This window comes from Somniosus microcephalus, chromosome 10, assembly GCF_052327205.1.
Source record: "Somniosus microcephalus isolate GS21.2 chromosome 10, FLI_Smic_1.0, whole genome shotgun sequence".
Taxonomy (NCBI): domain Eukaryota; kingdom Metazoa; phylum Chordata; class Chondrichthyes; order Squaliformes; family Somniosidae; genus Somniosus; species Somniosus microcephalus.
Window position 1 is genome coordinate 153163565 of NC_140996.1, and position 21981 is coordinate 153185545.

General features: G+C 43.1%; 1 protein-coding gene across 2 annotated transcripts in view; it reads left to right on the forward strand.

Moving 5' to 3' along the window:
- Positions 1-21981, forward strand: part of LOC147111767 (PC3-like endoprotease variant B) — a 780400-nt gene that overhangs the window by 717576 nt on the left and 40843 nt on the right. Inside the window, exon 14 of one of the 2 annotated variants that reach the window (XM_085998973.1) lies at positions 6028-6213. The exons of the other annotated variant lie outside the window; for it this stretch is intronic. Within the exon in view, the coding sequence (XP_085855099.1) occupies positions 6028-6213 (186 nt within the window). The remainder of the gene's footprint in view (positions 1-6027; positions 6214-21981) is intronic. 2 annotated transcript variants of the gene reach the window in all.

Consider the following 21981-nt stretch of genomic DNA (forward strand, 5'->3'; position numbering starts at 1 on the left):
AATTGCTCCAGAGCCTCATTGGTGAAGCGCTCTGCTCTCTGTCTCACCTTCTCCATCTGGTCCAAGTTTTTAGCGCCAGAGAAGGGCCTGCGCCGATTCTGAGGCCTGCAAGGCGCAGGGTGTGGATGCTGAAGCTGACTGACCCACCCCTTTAAGAGCTGGCCGGAGCCTGGAAGTCTCGTGGTCATCGGTAATTGAGAGCACCTGCGCTGCGCCCGTCCACTCCGATATTGGGTTGCGCCGGAAGTTTAGCGCCTTAGGAGTCCCGTGTAACGCCTGAATTTGCGCCTCAATCACCTTTAGGGGCGATGCAACCCAATATCGCGCCAGGTGGCGATAAGTTGCGTCTGGCTATAAACTTTGCGCTGCGCCAATTCTAACGCCCCAAGCAGGGCTATACCCAATTTCTAGGCCATAGAGTCATAGATTTATACAGCACAAAAAGAGGCCCTTCGGCCCATCGTGTCCGCGCCGGCCATCAAGCCCTATCTATTCTAATCCCATTTTCCAGCACTTGGTCCATAGCCTTGTATGCTATGGCATTTCAAGTGCTCATCTAAATGCTTCTTGAATGTTGTGAGGGTTCCTGCCTCTACCAGCCTTTCAGGCAGTGAGTTCCAGAATCCAACCACCCTCTGGGTGAAAAAGTTTTTCCTCAAATCCCCTCTAAACCTCCTGCCCCTTAACTTGAAACTATGCCCCCTGGTTATTGACCCCTCTACTAAGGGGAAAAGTTCCTTTCTATCTACCCAATCTATGCCCCTCACAATTTTGTACACTTCAATCAGGTCCCCACTCAGCCTTCTCTGCTCTAAGGAAAACAACCCCAGCCTGTCCAGTCTCTCTTCATAGCTGAAGCACTCCAGCCCAGGTAACATCCTGGTGAATCTCCTCTGCACCCTCTCCAATGCAATCACATCCTTCCTATAGTGTGGTGACCAGAACTGCACACAGTATTCCAGCTGTGGCCTAACTAGCGTTTTGTACAGCTCCATCATAATCTCCCTGCTCTTATATTCTATGCCTCGGCTAATGAAGGCAAGTATCCCATATGCCTTTTTAACCACCTTATCTACCTGTCCTGCTACCTTCAGGGATCTATGTACATGCACACCAAAGTCCCTCTGATCCTCTGTCCTCCCTAGGATCCTACCATTCATTGTGTATTCCCTTGCCTTGTTAGTCCTCCCAAAATGCATCACCTCACACTTTTCAGGGTTAAATTCCACTTGCCACTTTTCTGCCCATCTGACCAACCCGTCTATATCATCCTGTAGCCTGAGGCTTCCCTCCTCACTATTTACCACCCCACCAATTTTCGTGTCATCTGCGAACTTACTGATCATACCTCCTACATTCATATCTAAATCATTAATGTACACTACGAACAGCAAAGGACCCAGCACCGATCCCTGCAGTACAGTACACCACTGGACACAGGCTTCCAGTCACAAAAACAACCTTCGACCATCACCCTCTGCCTCCTGCCACTAGGCCAATTTTGGATCCAATGTGCCAAATTGCCCTGGATCCCACGGGCTCTTATCTTCTTGACCAGTCTCCCATGCGGGACTTTGTCAAAAGCTTTACTAAAGTTCATGCAGACTACATCAACTGCACTACCCTCATCCACACACCCAGTCACCACCTCGAAAAATTCAATCAAATTGGTTAGACATGATCTCCTCCTGACTATCCTTGAATAATCCTTGCCTCTTCAAGTGGAGACTAATTCTGTCCCTCAGAATTTTTTCCAATAATTTCCCTACCACTGATGTTAGGCTCACTGGCCTGTAATTCCCTGGTTTATCCCTACTACCCTTCTTGAATAATGATACTCTGCGACACCCCCTCCTCTTTTACATCCCCCTTCTGTCTCGGCTGAAGATTCTATACCCCGGAATATTGAGCTGCCAGTCCTGCCCCTCCCTCAACCATGTCTCTGTGATAGCAACAATATCATACTCCCATGTGTTCATCAACACCTTCAATTCACCTGCCTTACTCGCAAGACTCCTTGCATTAAAATAAATGCCATCCAGCCTTGCCATACTCCCTTGTGCCATTACATATTTGCTTTGCCTTCCAGGCTGACTTGTTTTTCCCTCTATATTTGGCTGTGCATCACCCCCTACTATCACCCTCTACTCCGTATCCCATCCCCCTGCCAAGTTAGTTTAAACCCCCCCCCACCCAACAGTACTAGCAAACCTCCCCGCAAGGATGTTGGCCCCGTTCCGGTTCAGGTGCAACCCGTCCGACTTGTACAGGTCCCACCTTCCCCAGAAGCAGACCCAGTGATCCAGGAAACTAAAGCCCTCCCTCCTGCACCAACTCTTTAAATCCAACTTCACCAGAGTCAGACCTGTAACCATGGAGGTGTCAGCCAAGTATTTTACCCATAAAATGGCCTCACTCAGTAACGCTTTAGTAAAACAATTGGCTGGCACCTCCATGGTTACGGGCAGACTCTCCGATGAAGCTGATGTTGCAATCATATGTGAAGTTTGTCAGTGTTCTCAGCTGTGTGCTTAACATAATAGTTCGACTGGTGTTAAAATGTAAGATAATTATATGTTGTTTGATGCACTACACTCATTTTGTTGGCAATAGTGGCAGAAGATTGAGATCGAGCGCATGATGAGACAGTCAGCGTGAACTGGTACTAACCCAAGGTTGCTATCACCAGTACAGTGCGTTTGGTGTGCATTGTGTTATTCTATATGTAGTTATTTGGGGGAGAAGTGGCTGAAATGGTGACAAGTATCAGAGCTGGGAATTGAATGCTTTCCAGATCAGCACAGCACAGGCAAAATGTAGATTAAAGCCTCTACACTGTTCTAATATGGGGTCACTTTCCATGTACATGCCTGTGGTGGGGAAGTTCACCCACTGTCTGTGCTTTTCAAATTGTTATAGGCAGCATGCTTATGATTTTCCAATATCCATTAACAGCAAAGTTTTCTGCCACTGGTACATACGCAGAAAATTACCTCTGGGGGCTGGATTTTCTCAATGGGGGTGGGTTGGGGGCGGTACTGCTGGTTGTCGGGTTTCAGTCCCACCCCCAGTGACATCCGGCCAACCCACGCTATTTTCCCTTGATTGACCTTGTTAAGCCCGCCCTGCCGGCTTAGCCGGCCAATTAAGGGAAAGCGGTGACAGAGGACGTCAGCGTATGACGTTCCATCTGTCAAATATTTTTGACAGATGAATTGTCAACGTTTGACAGCTTTGGGAAGCTGTCAAACACTGACAATCTCTGTTTTAAGGTAAGCCCTTGGGCTGAAGACTCACCAAACCTCTCTCCTTAGCAGAAAACAGATAGCTGCTGCATTGGAGAATGCAGCAACCATTCTGTCATCTCTGCCATTGAGATGAGGCACCTCCGGATCCCTAAGGTTTGAAGCCTGCAGGAAGAAGCAAAGGTAAGTAAACTTTTTCTAACATTTTGCACTTAGCTCTCATACTTACCTCTCCACACTTGCACCCATCACTCACCTCCACAGCACATTTTTTGACCCCTCTCACCCCTGCAGACCCACTGCTCGCCTTGTATACCCTTGCGAGGTTCGCAGCCGTCGGGAAGCCCGCACTTGTGTGGGTAAAATGGGGATAATCCTCTTAACTGCCTGTTAACTACCTGTTAACAGGCAGCTAAGTGGCTGTAATCCCCTTCCCGCCTCGAGGAGACGGGTCCCTGTGCGAGTCATGGACTCGCCTCCCGGGAAGATGGCGCGGAGGTGGGTTGGGAGCGGGGTTGGTACCTGCTCCCAGTTTCTGCCATTTTCCCGGCAGTCCCGCCTCCATACCCGCCTCCCCAGAATTGGCAAAATTCCCCCGAGTCTCAGCTTCAACGTCCGAAAAACAAAACCAACTACGCTAGTATGACACTTTGTGCCCTTAAAACATTTTGTGCCCAGCATTGTCATTTTGGTACACTGCATCCATGTTTACCAAGAACTAGGTTGCAACTCCCCAAACTCATTTTGCAACTGACAGAAGCATTAAATTTTAATCCCACCACTTTGTAGTTTAACTCAGGTAAGAATTGAAAGGAAGGAGTTCTAACTGCACAGAGTACTTATCTATCTATGTATTATTAAAATTGGTATGTCCTGTCATCTATCCACTCAAAATTCCTATGTCAACAGTGCCTATGAAGTTTTCACATTTTTAGTAGGGCGTTCCTATTAATATGACAATCTGTAATACTAGAATGTTCAGTCTGAATGGAGTTGAAGGCTCAGGCCACTGGGTCAGACCCAGAAGGACATTAGCATCACCTCCCATTCTCCTCCTACCCCGCCCCCCCACCCCCCTCCACCTCCCAGGACTTTCGTGAGGGCGCTGACAGTGAGGCAGCGATCCAAATTGGTCCCATGCCGACCAGCAAGCTGCCTCTCATTAAGATGAGGCCCGAGGACCAATTTTGGAACATCCTTGGGCCGACCTCTTTGACATGCTCTGCAGTTGCACCACCTGTTTCCCGCCTGTAGTTGGGTGTTTCCAATTTCTCCCCCATGGAGATTTTGAATAGTATTGTGGTGCCGTGATGCACATTGGATCCTGGAGCATTGTGTTGGCTCTGGACCGGACAGTAATACTTCACCACTTTGACTGTATCTCAGTTCAGGTGGCGCAGTAAATGAGACTGAGATTTGATGTTGTTTGAAATGATTCTGCACCACTGTTGGCATAAATTTACCATGAGAATCATCATCTATCTATCTATATATATATAAAAACGAGTTGGTTTGTCTGTTTGTCTGTCTGCCTGTCTGTCTGTTTGTCTGTCTGTCCACTATACACTCAAAAGTTATAGAGCGTACCTACACGCATGTTATATCAAAAGAAAGCTTATCATTAGGGGAGTCTAATAGGTGTATTTACTTTTTGGTCAGACAAAAATTGTTCGGACACTATACAAAAAACATTCAAAAATCCTCAAAAATCCGCTCATTAGCGGTTGACCAATCCTACCGCTCATTAGCGTTGAGTGACGTGATGGTTGACTAATCCTACAGTTCAGTGACCTGATGGTTGACCAATCTGCCGTCTGTGGGCAGGCCTAATCCTGCAGCCTCCCGAAACTTTGCCGCCATTTTTTTCATCCCCACAGCGACAGCACCAGCCAAACAAATCCCCACATTGCAGCTCCGGGAGCAGGAGGTGAGTTGGAGTCACTCAGGCCGGGCCTCACAACCGCTCGGCCTGAGACACAGAGCGGGCGGGGGAGCATCAGCGTCCGGCCGTTAACTGCACCACCCGCGGCGCGGCGCCCTGCCGCACCGGGAGCTCAGCTGGGGTCGGTCTTGGCCCCAGAGCCCGGCCGGGCCTCAACTGCTAGGCCCCGCACCTCCACCGCAGCCAGGCTCAGTTTTCAAAGCCCTTCCCCGGGTGCCAAAAGAGGGGGAGGGAGGGAGGGATGGAGATGAGAGGGGGAGAGGTAGAGAGAGGCAGAGACAGAGAGAGGGGACATACAGGGACAGGGGGAGAGGGGGGGAGAGAGAGAGGGGGCAGGGAGAGAGAGGGGCAGTGAGAGAGAGGGGGAAGCAGAGAGAGAGGGTCAGGGAGGGAAAGAGTGACACAGAGCGTGGGAGCCGCAGCACCCGGTCGTAAACCGCGCGGCCCAAAATTGCCCTGGCAACGCCGGGCCCCCCCAGCTAGTAGTATAATAAAGGGACAATTAAATGACATCCATTGGTGTCTGAAAGTTTGATTGGACACAGACAGCAGCTCGAATGCCACAACATTGCTGTTCAGCTCTGAGATTTGACCCTCACGTATGAGGATAAAAATCCTATCGGACTGAATGACTAGTACACTAGGAGTTATCGGTAATGGTTATTCAACAGTTATGAGATAAAATACAGTATAATTGCTGAAAAATGTTAATCATTTAGACAGAGCTGGCATGAACATTTTACAACTCTAACAAAATCCAGTTTGTCTTCAGTGGCTACCAGTATTGGGCAGACAGGGTTGTCATATTTTGCACATGCTTAAGTATTTTAACTCTTTCAGGTGACTATCACCCTGTCAAGCATCTGCCGTGGTAATCTTGAGATTTCTCTCATCTCCCCATTTGGTACCAAATCTAAACTACTCGAAATCCGTACAGCAGATTTCAGCAAAGCAGGACTAAAAAATTGGACATTCATGAGTGTCCATTCTTGGGGGGAGAAACCTGAAGGAGCCTGGATTCTTACTGTGAGTACTGCTTATTTTGGGCTTTTTTTCCCTTTTGCTTGCCTTGTTGATCTTCAGGATACTTTGTTACTTTCAAACATTACATGTGCTGGTTCAGCCAACAGAGCAGGGCACTGCAATCAACAGTTCCCTTTAATTCAAATACTTTGATCCATCCGTTAAAATAAGAGAGAAAGAAGTTGCATTTATACCTTTCGTGACCTCAGGATGTTCCAAAATGCTTCACAGCCAATGAAGTACTTTTGAAGTGCAGTCACTGTTGTAATGTAGGCACTTGAATACTTGAATCCTTGTTCTTCTATACGAAATTTGTTCTGCCAGTTTCTTCTTCTCCTCCTTCCTTTCTCCATCATCATTTTCTGCTTTGTTGTACCCTCTTTGCCAGCCCAGCAAATATCCACTGAAAGAACCTACAGAGGGTAAGCAAGCTTCAGTAATTCGTGAGACCAGGATTTAAGTGTATGGCTTTCAGTTTGGACTCCAACACTCAGTTATTGAAACTGCTCACTAGAGCTACCATAGGAACCTAGGAACAGGAGCAGGCCATTCAGCCCCTCAAGCCTGCTTTGCCATTCAACGAGAACATGGCTGATCTGTATCTCAACACCATCCTCCTGCTTTGGCTCCATATCCTTTTATACCCTTGCCTAGCAAAAATCTATCGATATCAGATTTAAAATGATTAATTGAGCTAGGTGGCAGTACCTTCAGCTGCAAAGGCCCTAAGCACTTGAATTCTCTCCCTAAACTTCTCCGCCTCTCTACTTCTCTTCCCTCCTTAAAACCTACCTCTTTACAGCCCTAAATGTGGTTTGATGTCAAATTTTGTTTGATAATGCTTCTGTGAAGCGCCTTGAGACGTTTTACTAAATTAAAGGCACTATATAAATACAAGCTGTTGTTGTAGTATCTACTGCTTTTTGTGGGAAAGAGTTCCACACTTCTACCACGAAGACGTATTTCCTAACTTCTCTCCTGAATGGCCTGACTCTGATTTTAAGGTTATGTTCCCTGGTCCTAGACTCCCCCACCAACGGAAAAAGTTTCTCTCTATCTAATGTCACCTGATTCCCCTTTGATTATCTTGTGACCTTAGATAACTTCCAGTTCTGCATTTTCTCAATATATTGTAGTTTTTAAGGACTATTATTCTTTTAGGTGGTTTATGTTGCCACCAATCTTGAAATGAGATGAGCCTCTGGAGCTATCAGACCGCTTCAACTGTGAATTCAGCTCCAACACATCATCAGGCTCAGTAACCCCTCTGAGTCAATTCCTTCAGAGAATGTCATCACAGAAGGGGGTAATGCCTTGAGCTGCAGTAGTAACAAAATGAAGTTAAGAAGTTTTATTAGGCTAGCTCCAAATATAGACCTTCAAAGATTTAATGTTCAGTACATATTGTAATGCTTAATAAGGATGTTGAAGCAACCTAAATGAGCAAAACAAATTGAAGAACAGTGCCCTGGTGGTCCAATATGCTTTGCCACAAATTGGCATATTGGGAATGGCATTCCCACTTTTGCTAATTTTAGTGAAAAAGTAGCTGCAAATAAAAAATGCCAGCAACAGAAAGCACTAATGGACTATTCGTCTATGTTTAACATTGGTGTGAGAATTCCTACCCCTCCAGTAATGGTCTGATAAATATTAGCAAAAAGTATATAAAGTCAGTTTTTTACTTGTTAAGGCCAAATACAATCGATGCAATTACACAGCGCTCAGCATGTATACCGTCAACTTGAAAGGTGAATATTTTACTCCAGACAGATCTCGTGTTAATGAGCTTAATGAGAGGTTCAATTTCAAAGAATCACTACAGCAGTGATAAAAGTCAGGGCCTCATCAGTAAACTGGGATTTTCTCTTTTATTGCTGAACTATTCTCCATAAAAGTTGTTCACCTTATGACTGCATTAGTACATTTTTCGACTTTTATATTAGTTAATTTGAATATTAGCGGACGATTCCTGCAAATGTGTTTGATTGGGTGCTATTATTTATGGTTAACATTAATTAAATAATTTTCTCAGGAATCTTACTTTCCAAGCTGTGTGTTCTCTGCCTTTGTTAGTAGGTTCCTAATTATAATAAAAAATGAGCATTCCATCTGTTTTTAACAAAAGATGAAAAGTTGGTCCAACTTTGTTTTGCATCCTACGTAGTGATTCCAAATCTCAGCACTGCCATTGTATAGGAACAGGAGTAGGCCATTCAACCCCTCGAGCCTATTCTGCCATTCAATGAGGTCATAGCTGATCTGCGACCTAACTCCATATACCCACTTTTGGTTAACATAAAGCTATCCATCTCAGATTTAAAATTAACAATTGATCTAGCATCAATTGCCGTTTGTGGAAGAGAGCTCCAAACTTCTACCACCCTTTGTGAATTTCACTCCTGAAAGATCTGGCTCTAATTTTTAGACTATGCCCTCTAGTCCTAGAATCCCCAACCAGCGGAAATAGTTTCTCTCTATCTACCCTATATGTTCCCCTTAATATCTTGAAAACTTTGATCAGATGGCGGGACTGTCGTATGAGAAGAGATTGAGTAACTAGGCCTGTATTCTCTTGAATTCAGAAGAATAAGAGGGGATCTCATTGAAGCATACAAAATTATTACAGGGCTTGATAGGGTGGATGCTGGGAGAATGTTTCCCTTGGCTGGGGAGTCTAGAACCAGGGGCTGCAGCATCAGGATAAAGGGTAGGCCATTCAGGACTGAGATGAGAAGAAATTTCTTCACACAGAGGGTGGTGAACCTTTGGAATTCTCTACCCCAGAGGGCTGTGGACGCTCAGTCATTGGGTCTATTCAAAACAGAAGTCGATAGATTTCTGACTAGTAAGGGCATCAAGGGATATGCCGATAGGGCTGGTGAATGGAGTTGAGGCAGAAGATCAGCCATGATCTCATTAAATGGCGGAGCAGGCTCGAAGGGCCGAATGGCCTACTCCTGCTCCTATTTCTTATGTTCTTATGTAGATCACCCCTTAACCTTCTAAATTCTAGGGACTACAACCCTAATTTGTGTAATCTCTCCTTGTATCTTAACCCTTAAAATCCAGGTATCATTCTGGTAAACCTATGCTGCACTCCCTCCAAGACCAGAACTGGTCATATTACTCTAGGTGTGGTCTATACAGGGTTTTGTATAGCTGCAGCATAACTTCTACCCCTTGTATTCTAGTCCTCTAGATATAAAGGCCAGCCTTTTTGATTATTTTCTGTACCTGTTCATGACATTTTAATAATCTATGTACCTCGACCCCCAAGTTTTTTTGGACATCCATTGTTTTTAGCTTTTCACCATTTAGAAAGTACCCTGTTCTATCCTTTTTAGGTCCAACGTGGATGACCTCACATTTGCTTGCATTGAAATCCATTTGCCACCGTTTTGCCCATTCACTTAATCCATCAATATCCCATTGTAATTTTATGCTTTCATCGACACTACCTACAATGCCGCCTATCTTTGTGTCATTGGCAAATTTGGATATATGACCTTCTATGCCATCATCTAAGTCGTTTATAAATATTGTGAATAGTTGAGACCCCAACACAGATCCCTGCGGGTCACCACTAGTCACATCCTGCCAATTAGAGTACCTACCCATTATCCCTATTCTCTGCCTCCTGCTGCCCAGCCAATTTCCTAACCAGGTCAATAATTTGCCCTCAATTCCATGGGCTTCTACCTTAGATAACAGTCTCTTTTTTTATTAATTCACTGGATGTGGCGTCGCTGGCAAGGCCAGCATTTCCTACCTATCCTTAATTGCCCTTGGGAAAGTGGTGGTGAACCGCTTTCTTGAACCACTGCAGTCCATGCGTTGAAGGTACTCCCACAGTGCTGTTAGGTAGGGAGTTCCAGGATTTTGACCCAGCGATGATGAAGGAACGGCGATTAATCCTGGGTGGTAAGCAGCAGTTTGTTCCTAGCACACAAGGAATAGAAATTAGCGGATCAGTCGGCCCAGAGCGCTATTACACTCAAGGGTAACATTGGCAAGGGCCTCAGACCGGGCCATCTGCCCACTCTCTTAGCTGGAGGATAATGCACAGGACAAGGAGAAGTGGGAGAAAATAAAAACTAATGTTAAAAAGTAGCAAAGGAAGCAGATGAAAGATGTTATTTCAAGAAAGAAGTTGTGAAAAGAGCGGCCACGGAAATCATTTTAATGTGTTCACACTGTGCTTAGAATGAATATTACTGCCTTTTTTGAAAGGCTATCTAAACTAAATCTTACCACAAGAAGAAAGAAAATCACAGAAGAATGTACAGATGCCATTCTCTATGAATTACAGACTGTGTAAATGCTCACAGATAAGATTATGCAGATCACGATGGAGCTCCTGTGACAGAGTGTACATGATCTTAGTCATTGAGCAGCAGGTTCCCATTGCTACCACATCCAAATGTAAGTCACATGAATATGAGTTACGCTCCCTATAGGAGCAGGACAAAAATCATGTCTCAAAGTCTGTCAAATATGGAGCAGCAAATTGCTCTACTTGGAAGAATGCTCCATGTTAAAAAGTAATTTAGCCACACCATTACATCCTTATTATACACCAGTGATTGTTCGGTACAAAAAGTACACTGCACCACTGCATTATATAAAATTGCTGTGAAACATAATGTTGTACATCAGCTTGTGTAATTAATACTATTTCAGCTGTTTAAGTGCCTCAGTTCTATTTGCATTACAGTGAGCATAATGGCTAGGTAGCTGCTGATTCTTTTTCTATTTTTTACTTTTTCTGAATTCGTTATCATTCTCATTGTGTGTAGCTCTGCACCTCTAGCGCTGTTGTCCTTCTGGCCATTGTCTGAGTGATAGACTTCTTCACCATTTCTAGTTTGATGCTGAATGGATTATTTGGCGGAAAGTGACAAGTCTCACTGTCACACATGTGGATATTGAATGGCTGAGCTGGTCCAAATGCAGATGTGCAGTACTTAATTTTTCTCTCGCACTTCTATGGGTTTGAATATACCCTAAAACATAAATTTGTCAGAATTCATTAACTTATGCATTCTGTGCAGATTACAAAGCCCTGAACACAAAGTAACATCTGAAAAATGCCTTGCCTTTGCTGGACAGAGAAAGTGACTCATTAACAGATGCAGAAAATGCTGGAAAGGCGCAAAAGGTTTATCAGCAGCTGTAAAGAAAAAGGATAGGTTAACATTTCCTTGGTAGACCTTTTGTTAGAAATTGCAAAGTTCTGATGATGAGTACCGGCCCAAAACATTAACCAATGGTTTCCCTTTGTCAAATACTGATAGACCTTCTGTGATTTCCATCATTTCCTGTTTTTTATTTCAAATACATCCGTTATTTTCAGGGGTTTTTTGAACTATTTGATAGCTGTTACACAATGTAGTATGGAGCAGTCAGGAATTTCCATAGGCTTACTCTTAAATGAGTGTGCCAATCCAAAATATACTTTTTCACCCCCCCCCCCCCCCTCCACCCACCATCATGGATTAGAAGTGTGTCTGTCCACAAAGCTCAATCACAACTACAGGTTACACCAATAGGAAATGGGTGTTATGACTGCATGTGTCCATCCAGCCATTGCTGTGTGGTTTTCATTCAATTATTCTATTTTTATTTAAAACCATGCACGTTGAATAAGGAAAGAAAAAAATCAGCATAAAGGGAAAGTTCAATAAAAGTGACTTTTCACCTACACTGAAGACCACCTCATTATTACCCTGCTGTTTGTGTTCTTATTCAGACATATGCTGCTTTCAGCTCCTGGTCAATTCTGTTGAGTTTTTAACCTACTCTTTACTTTACTGACAAGCACTGTTTGTTTAAGGCATCAATTGTATGTGCATGGGAGGTGAACTATTTGATATTCCATCTTTCTACCTTATGAACAAATGGAAAAAAAATTAAATTTTCTATAAATAACTTAGTAATTAGTATTTAAACCTGCTTTTTAGGAGTTTTTGTCAAACAGGGTTAGCATTTACATGTCTGTATGCTTGCAGTGACAGTGCTTGAAATAGATTAGGAAACCTAGAGAGATAATAACCTGGATGTTTACTTCCTTTCCCAGGCTGTGCTTAACAGTACATTCTTAGACTAAAGCAGTCATTATCTTTCCTCTAACTCTACAATCTATTATTAATCTTAGGAAGCTGACCATTAATGCTTCAGCATATCTCCAGGACATTAACACAGTCTCTGATTGAGGGAACATTACATTCAGTCACTAACAGCGACATAACAATTTGTCAGAAATAAAATCTGATGCTTTCTCTTTTTTAAAAACAAAGAATCCATTCAAACAAAATTGAAATTTAAGTTTATTGAAGCTTAAGGGAACAGTCAGAAAAGTAAGAGTGAAAATATTATCCTATAAAATCTGATACATTTCCCTGAGAGAATCTCAAATTTCATACTGTACAAGATGATAGCAGGGAAGCTTTTGAACACTTGCTTGAATCTTTTTGTTCTTTTTATCAAAACGTCTGATCTATATAACAAATAAAATCTGATTTTTACTCTAAAATTAAAAAAAAAGACAGTTATGACCTAGGAATTAGTGCTATATTGTAATTTTGTACTGAGAAATGCAGATTAAGCCCATAATGCAGGACATCACCAAAGTTTAAAAAAAGAAAATGAGCTAAATCAGAAAATGATTTTTAGGTGATGAATAGATTGGGTTTTAAAATAGGAGGGATAAGGAATTCCACATTTTTGAGTCCGTGGAAAAAAATGAGTTAGTATAGAGATGGTGCAATGAACCTTGATTTCAAACATTGTAAATATGGAGTTTTTCTTTTAATTTGTTCTCAGGATGTGTATATCGCTGGCAAGGCCACATTTAGTGCTCATCCATAGTTGCCCTGTGAAGGTGATGGTGTGTAGCAATTGTTTTACAATTGGATGGTTTGCTGGATTACTTCAGAGGGCATTAAGAACCAACCACGTAGGCTGGTAATTTTCTTGGAGCTGCACCAGCTTCGTCACTGTAACTTCACCAGAAGTGCAGTAGAAACTCCAGAAATTCCCAACCGTAGTGTGGACTAGAGTCACGTGATGGTCAAACTGGCTATGAGTAGCTGGTTCCCTTGCCTGGTGGGCATTTTCATTTTTTGGGGTCTTGAGATGTGGTCGACACTGACAAGGCTGCATTGATGACCCATCTCCAGTAGTCTTGGGGAGGTGACCATAGGCTTTCTCTTTGAACTGTTGCAACCAGTGAGTTGATAGTGCTTCACAATGGTGTTAGGTAGGAAATTTCAGGACTTTGACTTGGCAGCGAAGGAACGGCAGTACATATCCATGATGTGTGACTTGAAGGGGAACTTACAGGTGATGGTGTTCCCTTTTTGCTGGTCGAGGTCATGGGGTTGTGAAATGTTGTTATAGTAAGCTTGGTGAGTTATTGCAGTAAATAGTACTTAATGCAGCCACAGTGCACTGGTGGTGAATATTAAGCCCAGTGGCAGTAGCGCTGATAAAGCAGACTGCTTTTATCTGGATATGTTGAGTTTCTTGTGTTGTTACAGCTTTACCCATTCAGGAGAGTGGTGAGTATTCCATCACACTCCTGACTTGAGATTGTAGATGGTGGAGAGGCTTTGAGGGGTCAGGAGGTGAACTGTTCATCACAGAGTACCCAGCCTCTGCCATGGTCTTGTAGGCACAATGTTGATATGACTGATCCAGTTAAGCTTCTGGTCAATGATGACTCCCAGGATGTTGATGGTGGAGGATTCAGCAATTGTGGTGCCATTGAAGATTGGGAGAGCTGTTTGGGACTTTTCTTCTTGGAGATGGTCATTGCTTGGCACTTACACAGTACAAATGTTACCTGCTACTTGTCAACCCAAGCCTGCTGATGTTCAGATCCTGCTGTGGGCTGCCATGAGCTGCTTCATTATTGGAGGGGTTGTGAATAGAACTGAACACTGTATAATTGTCAGTGAACAGCCCTCCTGCTGGCCTTACAACAGAGGGAAAGTAATTGATGAAGCAGCTGAAGATGGTTGGGCCAATGATGCTGCTTTGAGAAACTCCAACAGTGATGTTCTGAGGCTGCGATGACTTTTATACAACAACCACAGCCATTTTTCTTTGTATCAGGTATGAGTTCAGTCATTGGAGGATTTTCCCATTGATCTCACTTTTTCTATAGCTCCTTGATGCTATACTTGGTCGAATGCTACTTTGATATTGTGGGCAGCTAGTCTCTCATCCTCTTTGGCATTCAGCTCTTGTGCCCATATCTGGATTAAGACTGTTACCAGATTAGGAGCCAAGTGGTTCTGATGGAACCCACATTTAGCATTGGTGCGATTGTTTGTGAGTAAGTGACACTTGATGGCACTATTGATGGCTTCTTCCATCACTTTACTAGTACAGTATTTGGGAGGAGGCTAATAGGTGGTAATTGGCCAGGTTAGATTTGCCCTGCTTTTTTGTGGATAGGACATACCTGGTCAATTTTTCCCATTGTCAGGTTAATACTGGTGTCGTAGCTGCACTGAAATAGCTTGGCTAGGGGGCCAGCTAATTTTGGTGTGCAGGGCTTCAGCACTAGAGTCGGGAACATTATCAGGGCCAACAATCTTTGCAATATCCAGTGTACTCGGCTGATTCTTAATGTCATGTGGATTTATGCAAATTGGCTGGACACTGGCATTTATGATGGTAGAGACCTTGGGAGGAGGATCGGTAGAATGATCCATTTGATATTTTTGGTTGAAGAAGTTTGTAAACACATCAGTCTTGCCTCTTATACTCACATACAGGCCTCCACCATGGATAAGGTGGGGATGTACATTGAGGCTCCTCCTCTTGTTAGTTGCCTGATTGCCCACCATTCTCAATTGGATTTGGTAAGGCTACAAAGCTTTGTTCTGATCTATTGGTTATGGCACCACTTAACACTATCTATATCTGCTACTTTCAGTGTTTGGTATGCAAGTGTCATAGCTTCACTAGACTGGTGCCTCATTCTAAGGTATGCCTCGTGTTGCTCCTTCTACATTCCTCATTGAACCAAAATTGATCTTCCAAAATCACCCTTATGACCCAATGAACCTATCCAGAGGTCTTGAAACTCGCAGTAAACTTATACCAGGTAGACCGTTGTGCAAGTTACCAATCAAACTACATGATAACAGTCTCTGTAAGGTTAATCCTGTTCTGATATAGGCATTTTCCCAGCATCCATTACTGCACAATTGCAGAATGTAGGATCTTTGCTTTCCCAGAATGTCGTTTACTTTGTTTCAAGCCGTTCTCTATCAATAAATGGGCCAATTTTGTACTATCTTATTTCAAAGATTACATTTGAAATGCTTCTTGGTCATTCCGAAATGCTCTATTTCTTACAATGCTATCATTTGCTTTCCATAGCATTTTGCAATGCTACATTTCTTATTCTCCAAACATTTATAATCTCTCTAGGATACCTATTACCAGTTCCATTTCACAAAGTACCAACTCCAATTTAGAAAAGCATTTTACTTTTTTTGTCTTTTATCTAGTTGTAATTCTAAAGCCTCATCGAAGCTGCAGCAGTCAGTGGTGCACTGCATTGTAGTTGTGATCAAGAGAGCCCCACAGGTTTCATTTTTCATCCCTCTTTATTCCATGTCTTTAGAAACTATGGGGGAAGATTCCCTCTGTATGTTACATGCAGCAAAGTTGTAAACAGGTTCTTTACAAGCAAGTATACGATGTTGTTGCACATAGTGCACAGAGGAAATTTCCCCCTCAATATATCTTCTATATAATATGTTAAAAATCTTGGAGGTAAATTTCAATCAGTGTTCTCCTGTTTGTCCATGAATTATGCACTTTTTTGGGGTTTCTGCAGTTCCTCCATTAAAGAAATATTCCAAAATTCTCAACAAATATACATTCCATTGAAAAATGGAAAAATAATCCATCCGTGGCTAACTAAAGAAGTTAAGGACAGTGTGAGAGAAAAAGAAGAGACTTATAATGTTGCAAAGAATAGTAGTAAGCCCAAGGATTGGGAGAGCTTTGGAAACCAGCAAAGGATGACCAAAAAACTGATAAAAAGGGAGAAAATAGAATGAGAGTAAATTAGCAAGAAATATAAAAACATATTGTAAGAGCTTCTACAAGTATGTAAGAAGGAAGAGAGTAGCAAAAGCAAGCCTCCTTTAGAGGCTGAGAGAGGAGAAATTATATTGAGGAACAAGGAAATGGCAGAGACTTTAAAGAAATATTTTGGATTTGTCTTCACAGCAGAAGACACAAAAAGTAAACCAAAAATAGTGGGAAACAAGGGGCTAATAAGAGTGAGGAACTTAAAGTAATTAAGATCAGTAGAGAAAAAGTACTTGAGGAACTAATGGGACTAAAAGCCAACAAATCCCCTGGACCTGCTGGCCTACATCCTAGGGTCCTAAAAGAGGTGGTTGCAGAGATAGTGGATGCATTGGTTGTGATCTTCCAAAATTCCCTAGATTCTAGAACGGCCCCAGCAGATTGGAAGGTAGCAAATGTAACCCCACTATTCAAGAAAGGAAAGAGAGAGAAAACAGTGAACTACAGACCTGACATCGGTCATTGGGAAAATGCTGGAATCCATTATTAAGGAAGTGGTAACAGGGCACTTAGAAAATCACAATATGATTAGGCAGAGTCAACATGGTTTTATGAAAGGGAAATTGTGTTTGACAAATTTATCAGTTTGTTGAGAATGTAACTAGCAGGATAGGTAAAGCGGAAACAATGGATGTTGAATATTTGGATTTCAAAAAGGCATTCGATAAGGTGCCACATAAAAGGCTAATACACAAGATAAGGGCACATGGGGTTGGGGGTAATGTATTAAACGTAGAAACATAGAAGATAGGAGCAGGAGTAGGCCATTCGGCCCCTCGAGCCTGCTCCACCATTCAATGAGATCATGGCTGATCATCCAAATTCAGTACCCTGTCCCTGCCTTCTCCCCATATCCCTTGATCCCTTTAGCCTTAAGAAATATATCTAACTCCTTCTTGAATATATTTAATGAATTCGCCTCCACTGCCTTCTGTGGTAGAGAATTCCACAGGTTCACCACTCTCTGGGTGAAGAAATTCCTCCTCATCTCTGTCCTAAATGGCTTACCCCTTATCCTTAGACTGTGAACCCTGGTTCTGGACTCCCCGGCCATTGGGAACATCCTTCCTGCATCTAGTCTGTCTAGTCCTGTTAGAATTTTATAAGTTTCAATGGGATCCCCTCTTATTCTTCTAAAATCCAGTGAGTATAAGCCCAATCGACCTAATCTCTCCTCAAACGTCATTCCTGCCATCCCAAGTCTGGTGAACCTTCGCTGCACTCCCTCCATGGCAAGAACATCCTTCCTCAGATAAGACGACCAAAACTGCACACAATACTCAAGGTATGGTCTCACCAAGGTCCTGTATAACTGCAGCAAGACATCCTTGCTCCTGTACTCGAACCCTCTCGCTACGAAAGCCAACATACCATTTGCCTTCTTAACCGCCTGCTGCACCTGCATGCTTACCTTCAGCGACTGGTGCACAAGGACACCCAGGTCTCGTTGCACTTCCCCTTCTCCCAATCTATTGCCGTTCAGATAATAATCTGCCTTCCTGTTTTTGCCACCAAAGTGGATAACCTCGCATTTATCCACATTATACTGCATCTGCCATGCTTCTGCCCAATCACCCAACCTGTCCAAATCATACTGGAGTTTCTCGGCATCCTCCTCACAGCACACACGCCCACCCAGCTTTGTATCGTCTGCAAACTTGGAGATATTACATCAAGATCCCTCATCTAGATCATTTATATATATTGTGAATAGCTGGGGTCCTAGGACAGATCCCTGCGGTATCCCACTAGTCACTGCCTGCCACTCGGAAAAAGACCCATTTATTCCAACTCTTTGCTTCCTGTCTGCCAACCAGTTCTCTATCTAAGTCAGTACCTTGCCCCCAATCCCATGTACCTTAACTTTACACGCTAATCTCTTATGCAGGACCTTATCGAAAGCCTTCTACAAGTCCAAATACCCCACATCCACTGGTTCTCCCTTATCTATTCTACCAGTTACATCCTCAAAAAATTCCAGTAGATTAGTCAAGCATGATTTACCTTTTGTAAATCCATGTTGACATTGTCCGATCCTGTCACTGTTTTCCAAGTGCTCTGCTATTACATCTTTTATAATGGACTCTAGCATTTTCCCCACTACCGATGTCAGGCTTACCGGTCTATAATTCCCTGTTTTCTCTCTACCACCTTTTTTGAATAGTGGGGTAACATTAGCTACCCTCCAATCCATGGGAACTATTCCAGAGTCTATCAAATTTTGGAAGATGACCAGCAATGCATCTACTATTTCTAGGGCCACTTCCTTAAGTACCCTAGGATGTAGATTATCAGGCCCTGGGGATTTATCGGCCTTCAATCCCATCAATTTCCCTAATACCATTTCCCTACAAATACTGATTTCTTTCAGTTCCACCCTCTCATTGGACCCTATGTTCCCCGACATCTCTGGGAGGTTATTTGTGTCCTCCTTTGTGAAGACAGAACCAAAATATGTATTTAATTGGTCTGTCATTTCTTTATTCCCCATTATAAATTCCCCTGATTCTGACTGCAAGGGACCTACGCTTGACTTCACCAATCTTTTTCTCTTCACATATCTATAAAGCTTTTACAGTCAGTTTTTATGTTCCCTACAAGCTTACTCTCATACTCTATTTTCCCCCTCTTAATTAATCCCTTGGTCCTCCTTTGCTGAATCCTAAACTGCTCCCAATCCTCAGGTTTACTGCTTTTTCTGGCCAATTTATATGTCCTCTCCTTGGATCTTATGCTATCCCTAATTTCCCTCGTTAGCCACGGTTGAGTCACCTTTTAAAAAAAATTTATGCCAAACAGGGATGAACAAATTCTTTGAATGTTTGCCATTGCCTATCCACCGTCAACCCTTTAAGTAACATTCCCCAATCAATCCTACCCAACTCGCGCCTCATACCATCGTAGTTTCCTTTATTTAAATTCAGGACCCTAGTCTCTGAGTCAACCACTTCACTCTCCATCTTAATGAAGAATTCTATCATATTATGATCGCTTCGGCCCAAGGGGCCTCGCACAACAAGATTGCTAATTAATCCTTTCTTATTACATAATACCCAGTCTAAGATGGCCTGACCTCTAGTTGGTTCCTCGACATATTGGTCCAGGAAACCATCCCGTATACACTCCAGGAATTCCTCCTCCACAGTATTGTTACTAATTTGGTTAGCCCAACCTATATGTAGATTAACGTCATCCATGATAACTGCTGCCCTTATTGCACGCGTCTCTAATTTCCCATTTAATGCCATCCCCAACCTCAGCGTTACTGTTTGGAGGTCTGTATACCACTCCCACTAATGTTTTCTGCCCCTTGGTATTTCTCAGTTCTACCCATACAGATTCCACATCATCAGAGCGAATATCCTTACCTTCAATTGTGTTAATCCCCTCTTTAACCAGCAATGCTACCCCACCTCCTTTTCCTTTTTGCCTATCTTTCATGAATATTGAATACCCCTGGATGTTGAGTTCCCAGCCTTGGTCACCCTGGAGCCATGTTTCCGTAATCCCAATCATATCATATCTGTTTACCTCTATTTGCACAGCTAATTCATCCACCTTATTACAAATGCTCCTCGCATTAAGACACAAGGCCTTCAGGCTTGTTTTTTTAACACTCTTACACCTTTTAGAATTATTATTTACTGTGGCCATGTTTGATTTAAACCCTTGATTACTCTGACTGCCACCTTTGCTTTTCTCCTTCTTGTCTTTTGCTTCTATCCGTGTTTCCCTTTCCTCTGTCTCCCTGCTCAGATTCCCAACCCCCTGCCATTTTAGTTTAAACCCTCCCCCACAGCACTAGCAAACACTCCCCCTAGGACATTGGTCCCGGTCCTGCCCAGGTACAAACCGTTCGGTTTGTACTGGTCCCACCTCCCCCAGAACTGGTTCCAATGTCCCAGGAATTTGAATCCCTCCCCCTTGCACCATTTCGCTAGCCACGTATTCATCTGAAATATCCTTCTATTTCTACTCTGACTAGCACGTGGCACTGGTAGCAATCCTGAGATTACTACCTTTGAGGTCCTATTTTTTAATTTACCTCCTAACTCCCTATATTCAGCTTTTAGGACCTCATACCGTTTTTTAACTATATCGTTGGTACCTATATGCACCACGACAACTGGCTGTTCACACTCCCCTTCCAAAACGTTCTGCAGCCACTCTGAGACATCCTTTAGCATGAATAGAGGATTGTTTAATGGACGGAGAGTAGGGATAAACGGGTCATTTTCAGATTGGCAGGCTGTAACTAGTGGGGTGCCGCAAGGATCAGTGCTTGGGCCTCAGCTATTTACAATCTATATTAATGACTTGGATGCCCTTCATCCAAGTTTGCTGATGATACAAAGCTAGGTGGGAAAGTAAGCTGTGAGGAGGAAAAAAGAGCCTGCAAAAGGCTATAGACAGGTTAAGTGAGTGAGCAATAAGCAGGCAGATGGAGTCTAATGTGGGGAAATGTGAGGTTATTCACTTTGGTGGGAAGAATAGAAAAGCAGAATACTTTTTAAATGGTGAGAAACTATTAAATGTTGGTGTTCAGAGAGATTTGGTGTCCTAGAACAGGAAACACAGAGTTAACATGCAGGTACAGCAAGCAATTAGGAAGGCAAATGGCATGTTGGCCTTTATTGCTAGAGGGTTGGAGTGTAAGAGTAAGGAAGTCTTGCTACAATTGTACAGGGCCTTGGTGAGACCACACCTGGAATACTGTGCGTAGTTATTGTCTCCTTATCTAAGGAAGGATATGCTTGCCTTAGAGGCGGCGTAACGAAGGTACACTAGATTGATTGCTGGGATGAGAGGGCTGTCCTATGATGAGAGATTGTGTAGAATGGGCCTATACTCTCTAGAGTTTAGAAGAATGAGAGGTGATCTCATTGAAACATATAAGATTCTGAGGGGGATTGACAGGGTAGATGCTGAGAGGTTGTTTCCCCTGGCTGGAGAGTGTAGAACTAGGGATCATAGTCTCAGGATAAGGGATCGGCCTTAAAGACTGAGATCAGGAGGAATTTCTTCACTCAGAGGGCTGTGAATCTTTGGAATTCTCTGCCCCAGAGGGCTGTGACTGCTCAGTCATTGAGCATATTCAAGGCTGAGATCAATAGATTTTTGGGCTCTAAAGGAATCAACGGATATGGGGATAGGGCAGGAAAGTGGAGTTGAGGTCAAAGATCAGCCATGATCTTATTGAATGGCGGAGCAGGCTTGAGGGGCCGTATGGCCTACTCCTGCTCCTAGCTCCTAATTCTTATGTTCTTAAGTTACAGAAGATGTAAGGGAGAACCCCCACAGAAATTTACCCCTCTTATATCTATGTGCACTTCCTGTCGACTTTTCCTATCCTATGTTCACATTCATAACGAAAACTACCTATGTAAATTTATGCTGTACTTACAATTTCCTGCCAATGGAGTCACTACAGCACCACCACTGGCAAGATGGTGTAATTACAGTGTGACAATTTTTCGAGGCAGTTTCTATTCCAAATGTGGATATAGGATTTTATAATTGAAAGATTGAAATCAGGAGAGAATGTATGATTTTAAAATGGAAACAGAATTGCATCTGCATGCTCTGATTCAATTTTCTCTCTGCTCTAACCCCACTTTATCCTTGGCCTTGACTCCATGTGTGCAATGCCAT